The 21,648-nt window shown below is 45.8% G+C and overlaps 1 protein-coding gene across 1 annotated transcript; it reads right to left on the bottom strand.

Moving 5' to 3' along the window:
- Positions 1–3,188: 3,188 nt before the first annotated feature.
- On the bottom strand, positions 3,189–7,466 carry LOC125513789. Its single transcript, XM_048678977.1, has 9 exons — positions 7,330–7,466; positions 6,449–6,616; positions 6,199–6,375; positions 5,854–6,051; positions 4,673–4,850; positions 4,461–4,574; positions 4,292–4,354; positions 3,836–3,952; positions 3,189–3,564 (listed from the first exon to the last, which is right to left on the bottom strand). The coding sequence occupies exons 2-8, from the start codon at positions 6,527–6,529 to the stop codon at positions 3,858–3,860; spliced, it is 906 nt and encodes a 301-aa protein (XP_048534934.1). The 5' UTR covers positions 6,530–6,616; positions 7,330–7,466; the 3' UTR covers positions 3,189–3,564; positions 3,836–3,857.
- Between the last annotated feature and the right edge of the window lie 14,182 nt (positions 7,467–21,648).

Below are 21,648 nucleotides of genomic sequence, written 5' to 3'. Positions count from 1 at the left end.
GTTGATCATGCAGCCACAACGTTTTTGCTGGGGTTTATGCACGTTACGCTGTTTTCCAACTTGTTTCCCATACACTTGCACACAACTCACTACGTGCCCGTAAACCGCGTCGTTTTTGTCATGTGAATACATGCCATGCAGAGTCATCAGGAATACCATGGCATATGTCCAGTACATCTAACATGGCAGATACAGTACAAACAACATGGCAGCTCCAGCATAATTAACATGGCAACTACAACACAACTAAGATGGCAGATCCAGTACAATTAACATGGCAGATCCACTACAACTAGCATGGCATATTCAGTACAAAACAGCATGGCATATTTAGCATAAATTAGCATGGCATGTTTAGCATCAAAAATCATGGCAGACTAACTACACATAACATGGCAAATTAAATGCATACATCATGGCAGATTAAGTACCCATAACATGGCAACTGCATTTAACCATTCAATGAATTTTCCCTTGCACTTCTGATGCCCCTGAAGAGTTATTCCCCCAATTGTTTTAAAAAAGAATTCTCAACATCTAGGGTACAAAACAAAATGTCCACAACGCCATAATTTTTGCTCATGGATTGGCCGCCCCTTTCTTCGTTTTCTTGTGTTTTGCTTGGATCTCCAATCCCGACTTATACCTTATCTCTCTTGGACGACCCTTTGTGATGGAACGGGGTGGGTTCATGACCTGGGTCTATGTGCTTGCTGTTCCAGATCCTATCTCCGAGTTTTCAGACGACGGCCCCGTGGATGAAGGCACGCTTGATGTGCGGGGAACCGGTGTAAGGCTTCCTCGGCTTTCCTCTTCTTGATCTCATCAAGATCTCTTTTTAGTGCTTTCCTGTGTTTTTCTGCGACTCTCGCTGTGTCATCACTCTTGCACGCTTCATCAATTAGCTCAGCATAGTTCTTTGTCAGCACAACGTGCCTCACGGCTTCCATGGTTGACTCTGGTCTCTCGTCATGCACAGCCAGAACCGCGTGTGTTGTTTGCGGCGCCAACGTATCGTCAGCGTCCCAAGTCCATCGCCGCCTTATGAAATGTCGGGGCATCCGTGTCACAGCGTTCACGTCCATTACTTTTAGTATGTGATAGCACACAATGCCGTCCCGTTCGAACTTGCAGCATTGGAAGTAGAACTCGCCTTCGCCTATCGAGGCTGTGACGAAATAGTTCCTTCCTTTGTCCGGGTCTTCAGGTTCTGAATCTGACATGCCCAAAATAGAACACACCTTGAACGTACGTTCGTCCACCTGGAAAGCCGTGAACATGCTGGCACGCTTTATTTCTTCCTGGAATCTGCATTTTTTATGTGTTTTCTGTTAAACTATTGTGGGCTTTTTTCTTGTAGCACCTTATGTTGTCATGGAAAATAGATATACATTTTGTTTGAACATGGCAAACGTAATTCATTGAACATGGCAAACGTAGTATGTTGAACATGGCAAATGCAGTACGCTATACATGGCAAATGCAGTACAATAGACATGGCAACTGCATTTTCAACAAACATGGCAGATGCATCTTATTTAAACATGGCAACTGCATTTTGTTAAACATGGCAACTAGAGTTTATTAAACATGACAATTGCATTTCAGCAAACATGGCAGTTGCATTTTAGTAAACATGGCAATTGCATTTCAATAGACATGGCAACAACATAACATTTTCCATTTGACACTAGCATTTGCACACCAACATGTCCAGTGAAAGTACATTGCATTAAACATGACAACTGCATTTCATTGAACATTAAAACTGCATCCGGGTAAGCATGACAAACAGAATTTCTATTGAATATGACAACTGCATCTGAGTAAGCATGGCAAACAGTACTTTATTAAACATGGCAACCGCAAAATCATGGCAACTGCATCACACTCTATATGGCACATACTAACTTGGTGCTTTTTCTGCAAATAAGACTGTAACGTAACTGACTTATTTGTTAAAGATCTTGTTGGTGTATATCTTGCTCATTTGCCTCTCCATCGGTAAGTACGTTAGCAATTTTGGCTGCTTTAGCGCGATGTTCGCTTCTTGCTGCAGCTCAGATCCCAGAATTTTTTGTTGCAAAGTTGTGTACTGCTTGGCAAACTATAGCAATAAGTTGCCAGGACTGACATACCGCTTCAAAACAGCATTGAATCCCTCGCTGTGCTGCGTAGTCTGCAGAAAGGGGAAGAAGCACTGCATGAAGTAGGCCGGCACCCAGTACATTCGCTTCTCACACAGGCTTACAAGAGTCTCGTTGTCTTGGACTTGATGTGTTTCAGTCATGGCCATCCAGCTCCTTTCAAACTCCTCCACCGTCAAGCTGTGGTCCACGCACAGTTCGAATGCCTTGTGCAGCTCTGGACGGTCAGCAAAGAACGGTCCTAGCGTCTCCTCAGCCTTCTTTATAATGTGCCACCTACAGTGTCTGTGCACTGCCAACGGAAAGACCTCCTCTATGCCTGCACGCATGCTGAAATCCTGGTCCGTTATTATGTTCATCGGAGCAAGTCCATCCATGCACTCCAAGAAGGTCTTGAACAGCCAAACGTACCCATCCGTATCTTCGTCGAATGAAATGCAATCTCGGAAATGTTTGTAGGCTCTCCTTGCAGCACCATCCACCCAATACATGTTCCTGACACAGTCCTCATAGTCCAACCTTATCCTGTAGAAGAAATCTGCATCTTCTTTGGCTTTCTCATCAAAGTAGGCAATTGTGGCCTCTATGTCTGCCAACTTGCTCTCTCTACGGTACCTTGCCCGTAGGTTTGTGACGTCAGCTGGTATGTACGGCATGCTACTCAGAGTCCCCTTTTTGCTGTGGATGAGAGATAGTATCTGCACCATTCTCGATGGACCGACGTTACAATCATGTAGCAGCTTTACGAATTGCCTTTTGACGGGGGTGAACCCTCTGTGGGCGGTCAGAAATTTCACCAGGTCGAACTTCTTTGTCAGTTGGTGGTTGTGCTCGTCAAAATACTCATTGACCACCCACTGTGCTCCATCTACGTTTAGCTTACACCGGACAGGGCACTCGGTCTTCTGAATGATACCTCTCTTTCGTTCCGGAACGACAGGCGCATCGCCTTTCCCATTCTTGTTCCTGCGTGCCTTGTGGCACCTCATCTCACCTCTGCTGTACTCGTTAGTTTTCTTAATTTTCCTACGGTACTCGGTGTTGACCGCAAACCCATGGAACTTTGCATATGTCTGGTAGTATTCCTTTGTTGTTTCGAATGACTCAAATCTCTACCCGATGTACGGTGGCTGAGGCACCACGATCTCTAATTGCCCACCATCTTCATCCCCTTGCGCGTCGTCGTCAGTTTCATCGTTCACTTCAGTATGGGCGGCAGTCCCATCTACCTGAGAGTTGCCAGTGCTTGTGTTCAAAGGGGTACTTGCCGGCATTGCTGGAATGATTGCCATTCCCGACTCTGACTCGAAATTGTTTGCGGCATGTTTGTCTGCTGTCTGGTGGAACGCATCTTCCGTGCGCTCAGAGCTCCCCGCAGTAGATGTGTCGGCGCCGCTGTGCATTGTAGTTGTAGGTTCTGTAACAGGGAAAAACAGGTACGGGATTAAGAATTTTGTGTTGGATAACATATGGATCGCAACGGATCACACCATCTTCGAGTGATTTTCCATGACATCTTTTACAGACAGCAAGCCGTCAGTCTGTAGATGGTCATTTTTATGGCAACTGTAGGTGTGCAGACATGGCACCTACTGTTCAACAAACATGGCAACCATTGTTTTGCCTACAAATAACTACAAATAGCAAATGTAGCGTTGTTTTATGTGGTTCAGATATTTTCCCTCTACCTTGTTGTGCTGTATTTGACCATCATGTGTGGTTTGTTACACCATAATGACGTGATCCACCAGGAATTTGCGAAGCTTGCCAGGAGACGTTTGCCGGATCACCGCCAGCGTAATAACCTGCAATCATAGTAGTGGTTGGTCAAATCGCGGCAAACGCATTTCGTGCTAGCACGGCAACTGCAGTTGTCCTTATGTGGCAAATGCATTTTTGCTTGCATGGCAACTGAAGTTGCATCGGTAGGGCAATCACAGTTTGTTATTAGATGGCAATTGCAGTTGTCATGAAATGGCAACTGCAGCTTTTCCTACATGGCAACTGCAGGTGTGCAGAGATGGCAAATGTTGTTTTTAATACATGGCAACCGTAGAAGACCAGTCATGACAATTTTTGTAGTTGTCAACTATGCTCCTTGTGCTGACTGAGCATCCGCATCTTCACTATGTTTATGGACTCACCTGTGTACGACGTCGATGGCAGGTACATGGGTGCTGCCCGATTCCACGTGCTGCACGAAGGCTCTGCATTTTACACCCGTGAAAACTCGTGAGTCCTTTTGCCATCTTTTTTTCATGTTCATTTTTTATGTCCACAGCATTATGTGCTCTTTTTTCGTTTTTTCATTACCTTGATTAGCCATACTAGCTAGTTGGAGTTGGCTGCCCGTACATTTGTCAGCGTTAGCGCCTTGTGACTGCACTTGCCACGGGGCCCCCCTAAGAGTGTTCTGGTCATAAGAACCTGCAAGACAAATGATAGTGCACGACATAAGTAGAATGTCATGTCCATCGTCGCGAAGATGGCAAATGTTTCTCTTCATTTTTTAGCACGCATCGTACCTACGCCTGCATACTGTTCTAGCAGCGGCAGCAACGGCCCTGCAGAGATGAGCTGACTGTACTCTGATGCATCGAAAGGTGGCGGCGTTTCTGGCCTTTGAGAACCCCAATCATCTGCACCATCTTCGTGATTCATTCTTTTTCGTGTCTCGCTTCTGTTCTGATGTGCTCTCAATCCCTGGATGAACAAGAAGGCATCAACAATCCAAATTTTTTTTATCATTGTACTGCTTGCATGTAAAAGTTAACACGTCAGTGCTATCACATTTTCATGCGTTGGCAACCAACATATCATGGCTAGTAGGACATGCACATCCACTATCCTTTTCTAAAATCTGATGCTAGCTATCCGTTTGATTCGATGGCATCAGGCTCTACAATAGGATGGCAAGCAATAAGTTGACATGGTGGCAGTTGACGACAATGACAGATGGCAACTGACGTTATACACCAATGGCAATTAATTTTCACACCCCCCATTATTCCAAATTTATCAATTCTCTCTCCCTTTTTATGGATTCCTGCACATCCATTCATTCACCAACTAGGAGCATCAACCTACTGAGAACTCACGGTTATCTCTAGCGTACTACATGGCAGATCTAGTGTATTCTGCTTGGCAACTGCGAAGTCACACAACGTATGTAGTGTTTTAACCCTGTAGGATGGATCTAGTTACCAACTTCGTCGGTAATTTTGCAATTTTCTGCCCAGGAGGATGAGAAACAGTAGGGAGATCGGGAGATTCACCTGCTTTTAGCTGGTCGTCTCTGGAGGGCGTTGTTGGAGTGGGGTTGGGGGTGGGATGGGGTGGGGGGAGATAAGGGGTGTGGTTTGCGGTGGGAGCGCCCTACAGATCCTCCCTGATTGCCATGGCAACCAGAGATGGCCGGCGACGGAGGTCGGGGTTCAACAGGCAGGAGGCGAGGGCGCAGACGAGAAAGGGGACGGATCAGAGGTCGGGAACGGCTGGGTCGTACGGGCAGCGGCTCGTCTGGCCCGGACGAGGCAGTGCGGGCGAGGTTGCCACGCACCGGACGTGCGGGCGCGCTTTTGTGCGCGCGGACGAGGTCGTGCGGGGCGGTTCCCGTCCATGCCACACGATGCGTGCGGGCGGGTTGCCCTCCACGCCACACGTGTGGCAGTTATCGGCTTCCTTCCGAAATAGTATTACAGTTTACCTCACAGGAATCGCCAAATTCAGGCCACCATATCATCTTCAGAGCTTTTGCAATTTTCAGTAACGTCCAACCCTCACAGTTGATGCCACATACATCCTTAATGAGATCACCTGCATTGCGCAAGGCTCTAGAATACTTCTTCTCAACAGAATCACACTGAAACAAGGCAGAAGCCGTGGCAACGATTTGCTCACTGACCTGGACACAAAGAAGATTGCTTTATCACTAAAGCAAAGATGCAACTATATTTTCTATAGAAGTTGCACATAACACAAGCTATCATACAGTGCAATACCAAATGACAGGGAGCTATAAAATAAAAAGCATGGTAACTAGTTAACTCACCATATCTGATTCGACATCACAGCCATAATGACTCAGTACATATTGCAGTCCTAGACTCAGCGGGAGACGGTCAGCTTCAGCCAGCTGTGATTTCTCCTCAGGCACCAAACTTCGCATGCAATGCTGTACGCCCCACATTACCTCCATTACAGCTGTATTATACAGGCAGTCTATTTTCTGGAAGAAATCACAGCAAAAATGATGATGAAAGTAGTTCAAAATATAGATAAACCAGGAACTTAATACTCACCAGTCTCTCTTCAATAATTTTTTTATATTCAGGCTTTCCAACAGCCATTTTCTGATCAGGGAAGCGACAGTTCATGATCATCTTAATAAGCCTTTTGCTGACACCAGTACTTTCATTAATGGCGCTGGACTTGTCCTCAAAAGTTTGAAACTCTTCCAGCAAAACAGCCTGACAAAGATATAAACAAGGATGACCATGTTCAGTGGCAAAAAGAATCGATTAATGAATTATCATGTCATGTCTCTCAATCAGGAGAGGATGCTGATTCAGTAGATATATCTTAACCGTCACGATAGAACCTTCATCAAATACTAGTGTAATTCAGATTATATAAGTTCATAAAGCAAGGTAATGAGATGTAGTTTTGCAACAGACCACAGTGCTGCTCTTCAGTAGTAGCAGCACATCAAGTACTCCCTCCGATCCTCAGTTCCTAAGTATAAGACCTTTTAGAGATTCCACTATGAACTACATACGGATGTATATAGACGCACTTTAGAGCGTAGATTCACTCATTTTGCTCCGTATGTAGTCTGTAGTGGAATCCTAAAAGGTCTTACATTTAGGAACGGAGGGAGTAACTGATTTGTTAGAAGTCCTGTTACACCGATGACATGATACTTAATTTAGCAGAAGTAGTTTTGGACGTGCATGCATTTGCATCAAGGGTACATTTAGAATTATGGATGAAAGTTGTGTTAGCCTCTCAATTATTTAAGAAGTAGTAATGAACAATAATGTTCCTCCCTCAACACAAAATAAATAAATAATGAGGCAATCATGAATGGTGCAAGATAACTAGTAGGATTAATTTGGCGGCGAACAACATAAGAAAATAACAATCAGAAGCAGGGAATCAAACGAAAGAAGTGGGCACTAACACGTTTTGCCTTCCGACTATCACTAAAGTTAACCCATATTTCCTGGAAGAGACAAGGATAAAACAGAAAATTAGGTAATTGACATAGACAACAAGAGAAAGCAAGCACATCCGTAACCAAGGAAGGAAGAACATATAGTACACCTCCACAGCATTTGGTCGGTTAATAAGTAACCCACAAAATGTGAAAATTGCAAAGCCTGAGGGCGTCTAAAACAGAATCAGCATCAGTCCACTATCCCCATGGATGGCAGCTGCAAAAAAGAAGTAAAGCAAACTTAAGCAAGCATGATTATCAAGAAAAGAAGTAAAGAATTCAAATATCAAAAATGATGCCAGCCCTTGCCAAAGGGGCTCTTATACATCGCCTGGGCTACTATGAATACCGAGTTCGACCAACCCCAGTGCAGCACACTAAGATTGGCGGCCCATCGTACCCAAAAAAAGACCTGTTTTACAGGTCATCTTCCACCTTGTGCTTCTGTGGGAGCGGGGCAACCCCGTCCATCATCGCTCCTCTCCTCCTCTCATCCCATGCTTCTGCACATCCGCTGGCTGTGCTCTCCACTCAGATGCTACCGTCGGTACCTCACACCACCCGATCCTCCCCAGATCTCGGCGGTCAGACCTTCACCCTTAGATATCTACTATATCTAAATAGGAACCCCCCCCCCCCAGTACCTAAATTCTCTGCGCTCTCGTGCGTCCACGTCACCCCTATTCTTTTCCTCGCATTGTCTGCTCCCTGCCCCGCACCATCCCGCTTGATTTGCTGCGGCAGCGCTTCACAGGCTCCAACTAGCCAGTCCAAGCAGGTTATTGTACGTGGACTGTACATTGGTACCTATACATTAGGTGGGCTGTACTCTTATTGTTTGGTGGGAGACCACGGGAATAGAATCAATAGGCCGTGCTCATCTTCCGCATTGCGTCCTGATCTTCCCATGGCTTGCCTTATCGCTTGCCAATGCTCACCAGCCAGCCACCGCAGCCCATAGAGCGCCCCCCCCCCCACCCCAGCTATGTTGTCCCCCGGCCAGCCCCCACCGCAGCAGACACTCTCCCGGCCACCTCCGTCGCAGCCGATGCATTCTCGAGCCCGCCACCGCCACGTCCGACGCTCCCCAACCATAGGTGCACATTAACTCGCTTATTGGTAGACTTTCCTGCTACCACCCTATTGCCGCCGCCCCTTCCGCCTCCACGACGTATGCTCTCCTGGCCGCAAATGCCCATGAAACGGCCGAGGCACCGCAGCATTTATCACCCCTCATAGATCGCCCTCCATTACCCTACAAATGCGGAAAAGCTGCTGGTGCATTTGCGTTTAACAACCAGTTTATGCTGCCATCATCATCATCCAGCACACACACATGCTCGCGTCCTCATCCATGAACCGGCCTCCACTCTAGAAGTTGTACTCTCCCTAATTTTAGCCACACTGATTTTTCCTATCCCTGAGCTTATTTTTATGAATTTCTCAGATTGCAATTCGGATCGAAAGGTGCTCGACGATTTGCTTCATAGGACTGCTGCTGCTCCAATTGATTCCGTTGTTACACAGGTCTTTTGCTAATCGCATTTGTCCAGATTGTTCTTAACTATCACTTTCATCTGCAAAAACATACAATGCTAATATGGAATATTAGGCTTTTAAGTTTCATGGTACTTCCTATTTCTTCTTGTTACAACTTTGCTCATCTGAGAAAAAATCTCAAGAGCCTTGGTTCCCATATTATATTCTGATGTGTGTGTTTATTCTACAATTGATTATATCCATTTCTAATAGGAATAATAGGTTGATGCTAGAGTTTAAACTCTAAAATCTGACAAGGGCAGTGTGATCAGAAAGAACTCACAGGTAAGGTTATTGGCTCCTTTTTCCATGCCATTGAAGAGTGTCATAGAGACTTTCATCGGGTTGTTGCAATTCAGATTAGCAAATCACTTTTACTCTATAGAAAATTGATCTGTTTCTTATCATTTAGGATAGACGTAGTAGAAAAGATATCATCATGTTTCTCCAATATACTATACTGCATGCTCCCTATTTCAGCCACCCGTGATTTTCGTATCCCCAAACTTAGGTTTTTTTAATTTCCCAGAATTTGGTAAAGATCGAAAGGTGCTTGACCATTTGCTTCATAGGTCTCTTGATGCTCGGATTGGCTTCATTGCTTCACACGTCTCTTGCTACTCGCATTGGTACACAGTCTCTACTTGGTCGTTAAATATCAAGGTCAAAATACGGAGAAGGTTAATCATAATGGTATGTACAGATTCTTTTCAAGTATGTGACCCAAGGATTTAATTGTGCGAGATCTTCAATGTCGTCTAATGCTGGGCCATATGATTCATCAAGTGAAATGATCAATCAAATAGATAATCATCTAGACTGTTGCTATATTACGCCAAATGAGGTTGTTGGCGCTTGCTAGAGTATGATCATCATGATAGGGACCCTTCCATATGAGAGTCGATGCTGTACTTACTAGAATGAAGATTAATTCAGTATCTAGGTTCCCCGCAAGTTATTTCATAAAGAAAAGCTTGTCAGTCGACAATGAACAAATGTCACTCTCTACAAAGGTAGACAGTTTCTATTCCTTTAAAAAGTATCTTCTTGAACGTAATTTCAACCATAATTTCCTATAGAAAAACTGACATGAGCCATGAAATACTTCAAGCCATGTCAAAGCAAGGAACTGATTACCCATCCATCTTCAACAATTAGTATCCAGAGGTTTGCCATCAACCAGAACATAGAAGTTAAAGGCTCTATCTAAACACCTCTGACCAAACTTTTGCTGCAGTTCAATGATCAAAACACTAGAGGAATTGAACAATGTTACACTCGCCTCTTGCCAACCCGCAACTATTGATACCGAGAAAAAACAAAATAGGTAATACCTTTAAAACTCTCTGTATAGATTGATTAGTTCATATCAATCGAACATGAATTCATATCATGTTTTTTGTTCGCAGGTACTCTTTAGCTAAAAGGAGCAATTAATACAAAGAAGCTGAAACCACCAACAGAGAGAGGTACAAACTGATAACACTTACATATTTAACGTTGAATTTCTCAAGAATGCAATATTTACATGCAATAGTGGAAAAGAGGTAGATCTTCCAGCTGGAGAACTTCATCTCAGGTTGTCGGATGGCATAAAGCAACGATGTGACTTTGAACACGTAACAAGGTCGAGAGGATAATCACAATAAATATATAGGTACCATCAGTTCTCTCATCCAATTAAAATTAGCTAAAAGTCTGTTTCTCTCAGCTAACCTGATTACACAAGTACAACCATACTAATAATTTTCATTTTTTTAACAGCATGAAGGACATCATCAAGCAGTGCATGCGAGTACCTGCAAACTACATCTTCTACCTAAAATTAGTTCCCCTAAAAAAACTTAAAATTAGTTATACTATGGCTTAAATCGAGAATAATTGATCAGTAGGGTATCACCTAGTTGTCCAAATGTTCTAACCAAGTAAGGTTGCATCCCATTCGCCAGAATGTTCCAGTTGAGATAAATTTTCCATGGGCGCAGCCGCAGTGGGAGCCCAGGGGTGTGCGCAGTGGCCAGGAACGTACAACCGCCGATGCAGGGGCCGAACGTGTTACTACCAGAAAGGACCAGCGGTGCGCCAGGGAGCAAGTGAAAGAAAGCTGAGGGGAGCATAAAGGGGGTAGCAGATTGAGAGGCGGTGGGCGCAACGTCGAATCTCAACTGCGTGGGAGATGTTCGTGTTCCCCATGTTTCGTGCCGCCGCCAGAACACAAGTAACCCACGCCAACGTACTCGCAAACCGCTGCTCTAGGGGTGTGTTCAGATTCTTTTGGCTTTAATTAAGCAAGTCGGCCCTCACCCGATTAGCAAGCGCTTGCACCAAGGCACTTCGCTGCATCAAGTCAGTTGGTGGTAAACCAAACATGGGTATATTTTTTGCTAAAATTTTGGACTTGGAATGGGCTACGATCCAAACACTAATAACTTACCGAATTTTTTGTCATACTCATGCATCGGTGATACCAAAAAAATTGTATGGCTAGTTGGGGCTCAAGCCAAACATTACCCTAGGACTCCCTCTCCAACCAAGCCTACGAAACCTTACCCCGTGTCCGGATCTGTTGGTTCGGACCCAAAAACGCGCGCCTCACGTCAGGTATGTGCTGCTACAAATCTAGGGTTTCCTTTGCATCCCAATTAGTAGCTACTAAAAGTTTCCCCTGCAGAGTAGGTGCGACTGAGAGGCGAGTAGCTGACCTGGAGCGGGTGGGAATCTCGACGGAAGAGAATGTTGAGGAGGAGCGCGCTCGCGTCGCCGCTTCACCGCCAGAGGAGAGGAGGAGCGCGCCCGCTTCGCCGCCGGAAGAGAGGATGTCGAGGAGGAGCGAGTCCGCATCGCCGGAGGTGAGGATGTCGAGGAGGAGCGAGTCCGCATCGCCGGTCGAGGTTTGCGTCCGTGTGTGGATTTTACTGAGTAGATTAGGTTTAGTAGAGAGGGATCGGTGCTTCTCGAACGTGTGTTTTCTACTCCCTCCCTCCAAACGTTTTTGCCATAGTGTAGTGTCAAAAATATTTTTATATTATGAAACGGAGGAAATATTTTTTTTTGAACCTATACACGCAGCCATTTTCTTTTTTTTTTCAGCCATTTTCTTTTTGACCGTATAAACCGGCAGGAATTCTGCCCTTTTTTTTCAATTAAGACAGTAAAAACTTGGAGATGTTGGTTGGGCCGCGTTACTCTCAGCCGTGCGGTCTGGCGGCTACGATGGTGTGGAGCTGCGGTGGTGGCAGTGTGAGACCTCATGGACGGTGCTTGCCAACTCTTTCGTGGTATGGAGATGTACAATCCTCGGATGAAAAATCTTGCTTAGCTTTGGCCGGGCCGGCGGCGATGGCGCACATGTTTCTCGAAGTGTCACACCCCTCCTTGAAGGCGTCACCGAGGTGGATTCGACATTCTTCTCGCCATGTTTGAGTTCATGGTTGTTTCCGGACGGAAGCCTAAATTTGATTGGATCGGCATGATGCCGGTGTCCTCAATGTCACTCCTCTGTTGAGAGCATTGTGTTTGGAGGCACGACTGGGTTCCTCGTTGCTCTCCTCCTGTGTTCGTCGTGGTCCTTTCTTGATCTTGGCAACGCTATGTACGGCCATCGCCAGTGCGTCCAAGACGGTGTCTTTCTCGGATCTGATCAAGTCATGTCATTCACTTGTCACCTCCTCTTAGGCATTCAGAATGGATGGTGCGTCGACAAGAAAAGTTTCTTAGGAGCTGGTGGTCTTGGAGGTGTCCGGCGTTGGTCGAGACCATGTGTTTAGGACAAGCTCTTTTGCTTTGTAATTTTGTCTGGTCGTGTGGTGGATGTCTTCAGACTTGCCAGGGTGTAGTGTTGTGCTACACTCGTTGTTCGCAACGAGTGGCGGTGTTCTTGTAATCAAACTTTTGCCTTCTATAAAGCTATGGTACGCCTAGGCGTACTCTGAAAAAACACAGTAGAATTGTAGATGCACGAACATACATTCACCTCTAAAAACACACGCATGCACATCCTAACCATATGAGCACCTTCAAGATACCGAGCCGGCATCACATATTAAGATTATCGAAGTCACCAGAGATATTAGTCGACGAGATGTCTCATCTCATTTAACAAACATCATCAAAAAGCATAAAATAAATTTAGAAAAATACGAACATCATTGTCAAGTTTATGACTTGAACCCTGGTACGCTAGTTTCACAACAAAGAACCCACGCTCAATTCATTAATTCTGCCATTTTTGTTAACAACTCTTTGAATAGCAGGAATAGCATTTGTCAAATCCTTTGTCACAAACCAAAATTTCAAATTTGACCTCCTGGCTTTTTCGTATTTTCATTGAAATTAATTAGTTTTGAATTTTCTTCTATAGTTTAATTCCAGAAAAGCCCTAAATAGAGAGAAAACTATACATCAGCTTAAACGGTTACATAGAGAAACTAAAAAGATCAGCGCTAGGCGTTGGTGGAAGGATCCCACATGAGATCGATCACCTCGCTAGTCGCACGATTCACTCTGTTTGATTATCAGAGTGTCCATCTTCTCATCCCCTCGCGGACAACCTCTCCCATGTCTCATACCCCTAGTACGCCTTGCACCAACAGTCGGTTTAGCATCGCGATCGACAGGTTATAGTACGGGATCGCCATCGCGGTCTTCTGGTTACAACAGACAACACACTAACCAATTGGTTCATGCATGTGGTTGTCGTCGAGGCCGGCTGGTTCCAGCAAGTAGCATCACCGCCAATAGGTTCCAGCATCGTGGTCGTCCAGCTCCAGCACCCGTCAACCATGGATGTAGCATGGGCGTCGAACAATTAATTGCATACCACATTCACCACTCGCCGCCACTCGTAGCACCACTGACCGACGAGCGTAGCACCATCAACTGTGGACTTAGCATCGCCGCCCATGGATTGCAGAACCGCTCGCCATCATCCCAAGCATGGGTGTGATAACCGACAAGTATAGGGGATCGAGACAGTCTCCGCGGGTAGTATTTCGCCCAATTTATTGATTCGACGCAAGGGGAGCCAAATAATACTTATGAGTCTTAGCAGTTGACTTGTCAATGCAACCACACCTGGAAAAGTAACTCTCTGCAGCAAAGTATTTAGTAGCACAATATTTGATAGTAGCGGTAACAATAGTAACAATAGCAAATTTGTAACAGCAACGATAGTAGTAACTTAGCAAAGACAATATGAGAAAAAACGTACGCATTGGATCATCGATAGATATTGAGTATGGATGACATTCATCATCATGTAACAGTCACAACCTAAAGTGATACATAATAGCTCCATGTGACACCCCAGAACCGATGCTCCAGATGCCTTTTACTTATTTTCATTGTTGTCGTGTGATTCATTTGTTTGTTGCATTCATCGTCGCATCATTTGCATTGCATCGGCACTTCGTGCCATCATTCTTTTCAAAACTTGCATCCGTTCGTAGTTGTCGGTTCTTCCTGTCCTTTTCGTTGTCTTTTTTGAGACCAACCACACTCGCACACGCCTGCGGCACCTCCGAAATATTATTTTCTAAGTGGGATAAAAATGTTCTCGGATGGGGTGAAAGTTGTCATGCGATCTTATTTTATTGTAGTTAGACTGATAACCCACAAGTATAGGGGATCGCAATAGTTTTCAGAACTAATGAATTCAACCCAAATTTATAGACTCGACACAAGGGGATCCAAAGAATATTTGCAAGTATTAGCAGTTGAGTTGTCAATTCAACCACACCTGGAGATAAAATATCTGCAGCAGAGTGATTAGTAGCACAATAGTACGATAGTTATGATAGCAGTAGTGACGGTAATAGTAGTAGCAGTAATTTTGTAGCAATTGTAATAGTAGCAGCAATAGTAGTAACTTAGTAAGAACAATCTGTGGAAAAACTCGTAGGCACTGGATCACTGAATTCGTTGGATGGTATTCATCATATAACAGTCATAACCTAGGGCTACACAGAACTAGCTCCAGTTCATAAATATAATATAGGCATGTATTCCGTAAATAGTCATACATGCCTATGGAAAAGAACTTGCATGACATATTTTGTCCTACCCTCCCGTGGCAGCGGGGTCCTTAAGGAAACTAAGGGATATTAAGGCCTCCTTTTAATAAAGAACCGAAACAAAGTATTAACACATAATGAATACATGAACTCCTCAAACTACGCCCATCACTGGAAAGTATCCCAATTACTGTCACATTGGGGTTTACGGATCATAACACATAGCAGGTGCATATGACTAGCAAGATTGGATCAAGAACATAGATAAAATGGTGAAAACATAAACATTTCATATCTGAAATCATGGTACTCGGGCCCTAGTGATAAGCATTAAGCATAGCAAAGTCACAACAACATCAATCTCAGAACAAAGTGGATGCTAGGGATCAAGCCCTAACAAAACTAACTCGATTACATGATGAATCTCATCCAACTCCTCACCGACCAGCAAGCCTATGAAGCAATTACCCAGTCCCGATGGGGAGCATCATGGAATTGGTGATGAAGGAGGGTTGATGATGACGAAGACCGAAGATTCCTCTCTCTGGAGCCCTGAACGGGCTCCAGATCTGGCCTCCCGATGAAGAACAGGAGGTGGCGGTGGCTCTGTATCGTGAAACGCTGAAAGATCGAGGATGTCGCCTAGAGGGGGGTGAATAGGCGCTTTAAAATAATTACGTTTTAGGCTTGAACAAATGCAGAATAAACCTAGCGGTTAATTTGTCAAGCACAAAACCTACAACAACTAGGCTCGCTTGTGTGCACCAACAACTTATGCTAAGCAAGATAAACTGTTGGGGAACGTAGTAATTCAAAAAAAAAATCCTATGATCACCGCAAGATCTATCTAGGAGAAGCATAGCAACGAGCGGGGAGAGTGTGTCCACATACCCTCGTAGACCGAAAGCAGAAGCGTTTAGTAACGCGGTTGATGTAGTCGAACTTCTTCGCGATCCAACCGATCCAAGTACCGAACGTACGTCACCTCCGCGATCAGCACACGTTCAGCTCGATGGTGTCCCTCGAACTCTTGATCCAGTTGAGGTTGAGGGAGAGTTCCGTCAGCACGACGGCGTGGTGACGGTGATGATGAAGTTACCGGCGCAGAGCTTCGCCAAAGCACTATGACGATATGACTGAGGTGTGTGACTGTGGAGGGGGGCACCACACATGGCTAAGAGAAACTTTGATATGTTATTGGGGTGCCCCTGGCCACGTATATAAAGGAGGGGAGGGAAGAGCTGGCCGGCCCAAGGGGGGCGCACCAGGTATGTGGAATCCTACTAGGACTCCCTAGTCCAAGTAGGACCCCGCCCTCTTTCCTATTCCTAGTAGGAGAAGGAGGGAAGGAGGAGGAGAGAAGAAAATCCCCCCCAACCGTAGTCCAATTCGGTTTGGGCTAGGGAGTGCGCGCCACTCCCTGGCCGGCCTCCTCTCTTCCACCACTAGGCCCATGAGGCCCAATAACTTCCCGGGGGGGCGGTAACCCCCGGTACTCCGAAACTTATCCGAAACGACCGGAACCATTTCGGTGTCCGAATGTAACCTTCCAATATATGAATCTTTATGTCTCGACCATTTCGAGACTCCTCGTCATGTCCGTGATCTCATCCGGGACTCTGAACAAACTTCGGTACATCAAATCACATAACTCATAATACAAATTGTCATCAAACATTAAGCGTGCGGACCCTACGAGTTTGAGAACTATGTAGACATGACCGAGACACATCTCCGGTCAATAACCAATAGCGGAACCTGGATGCTCATATTGGCTCCTACATATTCTATGAAGATCTTTATCGGTCAAACCGCATAACAACGTACGTTGTTCCCTTTGTCATCGGTATGTTACTTGCCAGAGATTTGATCATCGGTATCATCATACCTAGTTCAGTCTCGTTACCGGCAAGTCTCTTTACTCGTTCCGTAATGCATCATCCCGTAACTAACTCATTAGTTACATTGCTTGCAAGGCTTATAGTGATGAACATTACCGAGAGGGCCCAGAGATATATCTCCGATACACGGAGCGACAAATCCTAATCTCGGTCTATGCCAACTCAACAAACACCATCAGAGACACCTGTAGAGCATCTTTATAATCACCCAGTTACGTTGTGACGTTTGATAGCACACAAGGTGTTCCTCCGGTATTCGGGAGTTGCATAATCTCACAGTCAAAGGAACATGTATAAGTCATGATGAAAGCAATAGCAATAAAACTAACGGATGGGTCTTGTCCATCACATCATTCTCTAATGATGTGATCCCATTCATCAAATGACAACACATGTCTATGGTCAGGAAACTTAACCATCTTTGATTAACGAGCTAGTCTAGTAGAGTCATACTAGGGACACTCTGTTTGTCTATGTATTCACACATGTACTAAGTTTCCGGTTAATACAATTCTAGCATGAATAATAAACATTTATCATGATATAAGGAAATATAAATAACAACTTTATTATTGCCTCTAGGGCATATTTCCTTCAGTCTCCCACTTGCACTAGAGTCAACAATCTAGATTACATAGTAATGATTCTAACACCCATGGAGTCTTGGTGCTGATCATGTTTTGCTCGTGAGAGAGGCTTAGTCAACGGGTCTGCAACATTCAGATCCGTATGTATTTTGCAAATCTCTATGTCTCCCTCCTTGACTTGATCGTGGAAGGAATTGAAGCGTCTCTTGATGTGCTTGGTTCTCTTGTGAAATCTGGATTCCTTTGCCAAGGCAATTGCACCAGTATTGTCACACAAAAATTTCATTGGACCCGGTGCACTAGGTATGACACCTAGATCGGATATGAACTCCTTCACCCAGACTCCTTCATTTGCTGCTTCCGAAGTAGCTATGTACTCCGCTTCACACTGTAACGCCCCAAGACCGACGCTCCAGATGCCTTCCTTGTTTTTTGTTGTTGTCGTGTGTTTTATTTGATTGTTGCATTCACCATGTCATCATGAGCATTGAATTCTCATGTTTTCATAAAACTTGCATCCGCTCGTAGTTGCCGCTTCTTCAGTTTCTCGATTGACCTTCTCTCAGATCAACCGGACCGCTCTCTTCTCTCTCTTTTCTGAGCTCATCAAATCCCTTGTCTTCGTTGACCGTTCCGAGACCAACTGGGTTTTTTGAGTCCCTCTCGTCTGGCCGCTTAATCTTTCTCCACAGTGCATAGACCCCTCGCGTGCGCTTCCGAAACTATCCCAAACCCGACCCGTTCAGTCATCACATTTGGGTCCGGATCATCACCAAACATCTATAAAACATCACCGTTTTATTTGTTTGGACTCCCTAGCCTATTTATTCGAGACCGTCCGATTAAGATCGGAGAAACCAAATGCCCTTACCCAAAATCCGCTTGCTATATAAACTAGACCAACCCTAAAATCTAGGGCAGCTGTCCCATCCTCCTTGTCGCCGCCACTCCACCTCCCACCTCGGGATCTCCTCCCGATCCAAATCCTCTTCGACCAAGTCCCTCGTTTTCTTCACCGAGCCAACCAGCCACCACCGATCCTCTTCCTTGGGATCCATCCCCTCCCGATCCACCAACCACAGCCAGACTCCTCTCCTCCTCGTTTTCCCCTCCGCTGCTCGTTCGTCCCCGAGCAGCGCCTCCACCGTCGCCGGCGACCGCGTCACCAGGACCGTCGCACTCGAGCTCCTCCCCCCTCACGCGCCTGAGACCAGCAGCTCTCCTCGAGCCGGCCGTAGCAGCAGCCCCAGGCCGACCCCGCGCCCTCTCCCTCGGTCCCTCCTTCTCTTCCTTCTTTCTCCTGACCTCACATCTCTCTCTCTCGCAGGACCCTGACGACCAAGGCGCCAGGAGCCCGAGCCATCCAGCAGCGCCGTCACCTCCAACCATGGCGCCGCCGGCCATGGATGTCCACCACCGGGTCGCCCCGTGCCGTCCCAGAGCCTCCATCCCGGTTAGCCGCGGCCCCGTTCCCGCCGTCCGCTGCACGTGCCCGCCTCCCGCCGCAGGGCCTCGTTTCCGCTTCGATCAGACGAACGAAGCTGTCGCCGCCCGTTTCGTCAGTTTCAGAACGTGAGCGCTGCTTGCCTTGACCGCGCCCTGCACCGCCGCTATTACTCTTCCGCAAGTCCCTCGACCAGCCACTGCCTCCCCTGCGTCCTCTGCATCGCGTCGCCTCCTGTCTTCCCTGCTCCTCCCCTGCGCCTGGAGTTTGTTCCGCCGGCCTCTGCTTGCTTTGCATCGAGCAAAGGAGAATGCCAGCGCCTCGCCTCGGCCTTCCTCGACCTCCTTCGCACCGGATCCGCCCCCCTCGTCCATCCACTCGTCGCCGGAGGTCGCCGCCATGCTCTGCTTCCCCTGCATCGCCCCCTGCCTTCTGCCTCGTCCTCCTCCGAGCAGAGAACAAGCGCACGCTACCACCGCGCGTTGACCCGCGCCTGGATCGCATCCAGCACGCCAAGGCCCAGCGCCTCTACATCCCCCAGCCGGCCTGTTGGCCTGATGTGAGAAGACGCCCAGCCCCTCCTCTCTGTTGGCCCATCATGCACTAGATTTGGCCCGTGTCATGTTTTTTTCCTGTTCTACGATTTTGCTAGTTTTCCAGAGATTGCTGTTTTACAGAAAAACCCTCCACATCATGCATATAATATCTCACAAACAGTGCATCATATGTAAAAACTTCAAATATGTAAAATGCTTAAATTCCTTCTAGTTTCATAATATGCAATTTTCATCCATGTTTAAAATGTTTAAATGTGCTGTTTGGATTAATTTACATAATTAGTATGTTAAAATGATTTAATTCATAACTAAATAACCGTAGCTCGGATTTAAATGTTCTTTATATGTAAATGGGGTAGAAAAATGCCTAGTTTAACTTGGTACATTTTATTTGGCTATTTAACAACATTAAAATTGTGTTTAGGGCAGAACAGTAGCAAATTCGAAATATGAACATGAGGATTTTCCGGAATTGTTGTTTTTTATTTCCAGCCTCATTTAAACTTGCCTAAATAGATAGTTTATTTATGCTTCACCCCTTGCCATGTTGAATAACATTTAATATTGTTGGGTACATAATCGGGAGAGAACTAAATAAATGCATGTGGTGTTTCTTCAATATGCAACTCGTTGCATATTGAGCTCCACTTAATTTGTAGCATTGTTTGTTGCACTTTGCCATGCCATGAATCTTTAAACCGGACATGCATCGTACTCGGTTGAGCATCATGAAGAAATATGCCCTAGAGGCAATAATAAAGTTATTATTTATTTCCTTATATCATGATAAAAGTTTATTATTCATGCTAGAATTGTATTAACCGGAAACATAATACATGTGTGAATACATAAACAAACAGAGTGTCACTAGTATGCCTCTACTTGACTAGCTCGTTAATCAAAGATGGTTATGTTTCCTAACCATGGACAAAGAGTTGTCATTTGATTAACGGGATCACATCATTAGTTGAATGATCTAATTGACATGACCCATTCCATTAGCTTAGCACCCGATCGTTTAGTATGTTGCTATTGCTTTCTTCATGACTTATACATGTTCCTATGACTATGAGATTATGCAACTCCCGTTTGCCGGAGGAACACTTTGTGTGCTACCAAACGTCACAACGTAAATGGGTGATTATAAAGGTGCTCTACAGGTGTCTCCAAAGGTACATGTTGGGTTGGCGTATTTCGAGATTAGGATTTGTCACTCCGATTGTCGGAGAGGTATCTCTGGGCCCTCTCGATAATGCACATCACTGAAGCCTTGCAAGCATTGCAACTAATGAGTTAATTGCGAGATGATGTATTACGGAACGAGTAAAGAGACTTGTCGGTAACGAGATTGAACTAGGTATTGAGATACCGACGATCAAATCTCGGGCAAGTAACATACCGATGACAAAGGGAACAACGTATGTTGTTATGCGGTCTGACCGATAAAGATCTTCATAGAATATGTAGGAGCCAATATGAGCATCCTGGTTCCGCTATTGGTTATCGACCGAAGACGTGTCTCGGTCATGTCTACATTGTTCTCGAACCCGTAGGGTCCGCACGCTTAAGGTTTCGATGATAGTTATATTATGAGTTTATGAGTTTTGATGTACCGAAGTTAGTTCAGAGTCCTGGATGTGATCACGGACATGACGAGGAGTCTCAAAATGGTCAAGACATAAAGATTGATATATTGGACGGCTATATTCGGACACCGGAAGTGTTCCGGGTGATTTCGGAGAAAACCGGAGAGCCGGAGGGTTACCGGAACCCCCCCGGGAGAAGTAATGGGCCATATGGGCCTTAGTGGAGAGAGAGAGGGGCAGCCAAAGGTGGGCCGTGCGCCTCCTCCCTCCTGGTCCAAATTGGACTAGGAGAGGGGGGGCGGCGCCCCCCTTTCCCTCTCCCTCCCCACTTCCTTCCCCCTCCTAGGAGGAGGACTCCTCCTTGGCGCGCCATAGAGGGCCGGCCGGCCTCCTCCCCTTGATCCTTTATATACGGGGGTAGAGGGCACCCCTAGACACACAAGTTGATCCACGTGATCATATTCTTAGCCGTGTGCGGTGCCCCCTTCCACCGTAGTCCTCGATAATATTATAACGGTGCTTAGGCGAAGCCCTGCGACGGTAGTACATCAAGATCGTCACCACGCCGTCGTGCTGATGGAACTCTTCCCCGACACTTTGCTGGATCGGAGTCCGGGGATCATCATCGAGCTGAACGTGTGCTAGAACTCGGAGGTGC

The sequence above is a fragment of the Triticum urartu genome, chromosome 6 (genome assembly GCF_003073215.2).
Source record: "Triticum urartu cultivar G1812 chromosome 6, Tu2.1, whole genome shotgun sequence".
Taxonomy (NCBI): Eukaryota; Viridiplantae; Streptophyta; class Magnoliopsida; order Poales; family Poaceae; genus Triticum; species Triticum urartu.
Note: the sequence above shows the minus strand (reverse complement) of the source record. Positions and strands in the feature narration are given on the sequence as shown.